This window comes from Myotis brandtii, unplaced genomic scaffold, assembly GCF_000412655.1.
Source record: "Myotis brandtii unplaced genomic scaffold, ASM41265v1 scaffold299, whole genome shotgun sequence".
NCBI lineage: Eukaryota > Metazoa > Chordata > Mammalia > Chiroptera > Vespertilionidae > Myotis > Myotis brandtii.
In genome coordinates this window covers 935,181-940,198 of record NW_005361430.1, presented here as the reverse complement: position 1 = coordinate 940,198, position 5,018 = coordinate 935,181, and the positions used below count along the sequence as shown (strand labels likewise).

At 39.0% G+C, this 5,018-nt stretch overlaps 1 protein-coding gene across 1 annotated transcript in view; it reads left to right on the top strand.

Moving 5' to 3' along the window:
• Positions 1-998: 998 nt before the first annotated feature.
• SPX (spexin hormone) overlaps positions 999-5,018 on the top strand; it is a 7,413-nt gene continuing 3,393 nt past the window's right edge. Inside the window, exons 1-3 of the mRNA XM_014542322.1 lie at positions 999-3,978; positions 4,362-4,442; positions 4,644-4,747. Of these exons, the coding sequence (XP_014397808.1) occupies positions 3,973-3,978; positions 4,362-4,442; positions 4,644-4,747 (191 nt within the window). The 5' untranslated portion in view covers positions 999-3,972. The remainder of the gene's footprint in view (positions 3,979-4,361; positions 4,443-4,643; positions 4,748-5,018) is intronic.

The following is a 5,018-nucleotide window of genomic DNA, read 5'->3' as shown; positions in this document are numbered from 1 at the left end:
CATTCATACTATTTCAAATTCCTCTCTATTCCTTTCATCAAAGAAGTAATTTGGATATGTTCGTATTATAATAGCCATATTGCCCAGGTAACCTAACCCAAGATAGCGGCTGTTTTCTATGTGAACACAATAACCACTGACCTTGTAAGAATGCAGTTTCAACAACAGTTATTGTTAAAATGGGGCCTGAGCATCCTCGAGTCAACTAGAAAAATTCAGATAACATCAGCTATGCAGGCAAAATGGTCTCCATTGAATATGCCTATTCAAAAGGCTTAGGATCCAATTTGTTCAAATGCCCACTGCCTGGTCAGCAGAATAAATGTCAGCATAATAAAACTGAGTGGTTAAATCCATCAACTTTTTTTTTTTTAAATCAAATTTCTTAGCCCATCTCTAGGTTTAGACCTGTAAAAATCTTAAAATTTTGTGATTTAACAAAAACATCTTATTGGCAGTCAATGCCCTTTTAGAACAAACACATTCTGGCATGCTACTTTTGATAAGACTACAATATTGATAATCTGTCAAAGCTATTCTCTTCACTTGTGCATATTATCCCGAAAATGGCAGCATTGACGTCAAACATCTGCCTGTGAACTCATTAGCTAAACTGTTATAAACAAACTGCATTCATTTACTTTCCTTTAAAATTGGAAATTCAAAACACAGTTTTAGTGGCAACTCATTTTCCTGTTCCTCTTTATTAAACCTTTGTGTGTCTTTGGTGTGGAGAGAGGAAAAGGGCATTTTACTTGTTTGTTAGGTAACCTAGTAATTGGGTTTCATTTAAGAGTTCATTTAAATCATAAACACATGCATACTTCTATTTAGTTTATTGTTCTTTTTTTGGAAGTTGCTACAATCCCTTGAAATTAAATCCTAATATTTAAAGAAATATTAATATTTTGTCCAGTTTGGGTGTTAACCTTTTAGTCTTTAATTTTTTTAAATCTTTCCCCTCTCTTAAGGCAGTGGAAAACATTACAAGCTTTGACTCTTTCTTGTTGATTCTTTAAAGCGAGTAAATATTCCTCAAGTTTCTACTTTCTTTATTCCATTCACATTTACTAACCAAGCTCCAGTTTTCTTGTATGCACATAACCATGAAGTCTAAATAACAAGTATTAACAACAAATCTTTGTATTAACAACAAAGATTTGCAGGTAGCATCAGCCCCTCAAACTTCAAGCCCCAACCAAACTCATCTGTTCTCTCCCCATGTTCCAATATTTCTACTGCTAGCCATTTTCCCAGCCACACAGACTCTAACATTTACCTTTTATCACTTCTCATAGCCTCTAAAGCTTTACTACTCAAAATGTCCAATGATCAGTAAAGCAGCAGATATCAGCATCCCCTGGAAGTTTATTAGAAAAGCAGAATTTCAGGCCCCGCCACACCCATACTAAATCAGAATCTGCATTTTAGCAAAACTCCCAGGTGGTTTATTAATACCTGAGGACAACTGGTATAATTTTTAGAAGAAAGGGATCATCTCTCTTATCCACTGTATCTTAGCATAGGTGGGCACTCAGGTCCTTGCTCAATATCTGTGTATATATGTAACTTTCAACTGCATATTGACATACTTTGGATCCTATCCTCTTGCCTTCTATGCATTCCTTTTTGCAGATCTCTTCTGCATCATCCATGTATCCTTTCCACTGATCATCTCCATCAGCATACATGTCCCGCAGATGGTCTCTTAGTTGTCATCAGAAAAACCAACAAACTGGACTGATTTGAGCAAGAGGACTTCATTATAAAGACCCTACAGGTGGTAACACCATCTTGGAATCTGCTATTAGTGTTGTAGGCAGTATTTCCCCCACCAATTCAAGCTTACTACAACCCCACTGTAACAGTGTTTCTCATGACCTCACTTGCTTTCATTCTATCTCCAGATTGCTCATCTAGGTGAGTATATCTGATTGGTGAAGCCTGAATCATGTGCCCACATCCTACCTGATAGGGAGGCTGGGAAAGTGAGGATCTGGCACTTTCAGCTTCTACAATAGAAAAAAAAAAAAAAGTCTCTGCTTCCCACCAAGAGTCCCAATTCTATAATTCATCATTTAGAAAATTTTAGGAATTCCCTAAAAGTGAAAGGGTTCAGATATTACTGAGCCCCCCAAAAATAACACTTCCACCACACTCAAGTATCTCATCTTTTAAAGAGATTCATTTTTCCTTTCCCCCTTTTAGTGAAATTCCTGAAAGAAGTTGTCCAAGCTTGTCTTTATGTCCTCATATCTTATTCACTTCCATCCCAGTCCAATCTAGTTTATGTCCTCAAAAACAAATCCAGTATACACTTCTCAGCTCTCATCTAGTTTGACCTTTCAACACAATGGATAGTTTTCTGGATTCCTTGTCTCCTGGAATTTCTCCTTTCTTTCTGATTGCTTCACCTCAACTTCCTTACTGACTCTCCCTCTGCTCATTCTCTGCATATTTATTTTCATAGCTCTATCTCTGCCTCTCTTCTTTAACTTCATTCACTCCCTAAGTGTTATCATTCAATCCCAATCTTTTTCCTGCCTTAAAATTCATAGAATTCTTAAAATTCTGAAATCTGATAATTCCTGCCTTCAGAAAAATATCGATAGGTTGATGATCTCTTTGCTGAACTCTTATAGAGTTTTGCATTTCCAGTTGCCTACTTCCCCCTTCTACTTGGATGTCTAACATACGTTTTAATTTTAATATGCCCAAAAGACAGCTCTTAAGTTCCCTCTCTGAACTGCTTCCTTAAGAAGTTTCTCTAGCTTCAATATATGGTTTCATCATTCACCCAGTGTTTAAGCCAAAAACCTAAGAATCATCCTTGATTTATTTTTGTCATACTCTCATATCCCACCAAGCTCTATTTTCTACCTCCAACCTGCACCCCAAATTCATGTACAGCTCTTCATTCCCTGCAAGTACCATCCGAGCCTAAACCATCATCATCCCTTGCTTATAACCATGTTCCCAAATGAACTGGCCCATTTCTTCCTCTCCAATCTCATTTCAAAGTGCCGTGCCATTACCCACACAACTTTCACTCCATTGGTTTCCTTCATATTCCTCAAATAAGCCTAGTTCTTTCCCATCCCAAGATTTTGCTTTACTTTCTTATGCATATAATACTAATTCTCACTCCAACTTATCCCATCTCTGATTCCACCTTAACCTTCCAGACCCCTCCCTCTATTTTTACCTACCTACCACTTACTTTACCTCATCATGTTGCTTACTTTTACTTCATAATGCATTTAAAACATCCTGTAATTACCTTGTTTACCTGTTTACTAGTTTAGAGTGTTTCTCCCCTGACTAGAAGGTAAGCTTGATTAAAGCAGAGACTGTGTCTCTTTGATGCCTGGCTGTGTCCCTTGAATTAAAAGGAGGAATGTCTAATGCATCGCAGGCATTCGAGAAAATGAATAACCGATGTCAAATTCCATTGAGATTCCCTAACCTTTTCATTTCTGCCGAAATGATTCATCATTCGTCATCAGTGATAGCTTGTAGCTAGTTACCCAAACAAGTTTCCTTACTTTATTCATTTAATGTTGCTTGTGCCAAAACTTAATCATTTTCTTTGGTGATGATGATGATAAAGAAGAAGATGATGATGATGATGACCATGATGATGATGATGCTACGCTGGGAAGTTAGTGGGAAAAACGGACAATTAGGCTGGTATTTTCAGAATATCTCCCAGTTGGTGTGGTCAGTACCTGAACGCACGGTGTCCGCCCATCAATCATTTCTCTACTTCCTGCAATTGAACCTTCCTGGAGGAGTCATCAGATCCTCTCACTCTGGACGACTGACATGAAGTCCCCAGGGACTCCCTAACTCTCCTGAAGCCTCAAGGAGGGGCCCTTGATGCTAAGGCTTTAAAAGCCTCCCCTTCAGAACAAGCTTGGAAAACTCACAGGTAAAGTTATAGTTATCGCGGGTTCTGGAAAGGAGCAGAGCATGAAGGCAAGTAATGGTTTTACTTACTTAACTTTTAAACTATTTTGTAAAACGCTTCAGAGCTGTTTACCTATTTTTGTATACTTAATAAGCATTTTAGAGGATATTTAAATAATACTCCTTAATATATTACTCATTTGATATTACTAAGAAAAAAATTCACTTATTCACACATTTGTCATTTGGATTAAATAATGAAAATATATAATTTTTTTAAAAGAGAACTCTCATGGATTAAAAGGCAGACTGGGGACCCCTGCCCCCATTCTGAGTATTAAAAGAGAACACAGCAAAAAGTAAGGGGTTGGTAACTGTCCGCGCATCAAGAAAGAAAGCAGAAGATCCTACAGGCACATCAATGACTTTCTTTGATTGGTGGTTTCTTGTAGGGACTCAGAAGTCTGGCGGCAACAACCCTGGCTCTTTTCCTGGTGTTTTCTCTCATGGGAAATTCCAGCAGTGCCCCACAGGTAAGCAAACGCAAAAGAAAGATAGAAAGAAAATCAAGCTCCTGAATGTTCTTTCCTTCTTCTTTTCTCTTTTTTCCCCTTCCTCTCCTATTTTTCTTTTCTCCGTTTCTTCACCCTCCTTTCCTTCCTTTCTTTTTGTTTTTCTAATAGAGGGCTGCGCAGCAATGTCTTATTAACTGCTTTTCTCTTTTCGGGTTGTAGAGACTCTTGGAGAGAAGGAACTGGACTCCTCAAGCTATGCTTTACCTGAAGGGCGCACGTACGTTGTTACAAATTCTTTGCTCTTCCTTGGGGGCGGTGCATGGGTCCATGGAATAGATGGAGAGCTGCGGGGAGGGGATAATATCAAGTTTGTTACCTTCAGGAATCGAGGTCAAGGTCATCCCGGTCTCAGTTAATCAAGGGAAAGGGACGACAGTGGGGTAGGGTGGGGACTGCTGTTGGCAGGGGAAGACTCTGAAATCCTGACCCTAATAAGGATTGCTGGCTCTTGCCACAAAGGACGACTCTGAGGCTGCCTGGGGAACATCGCACTGGCTGGTGGACCAGACCGGCGCTCCAAGGCCCACTCACGGC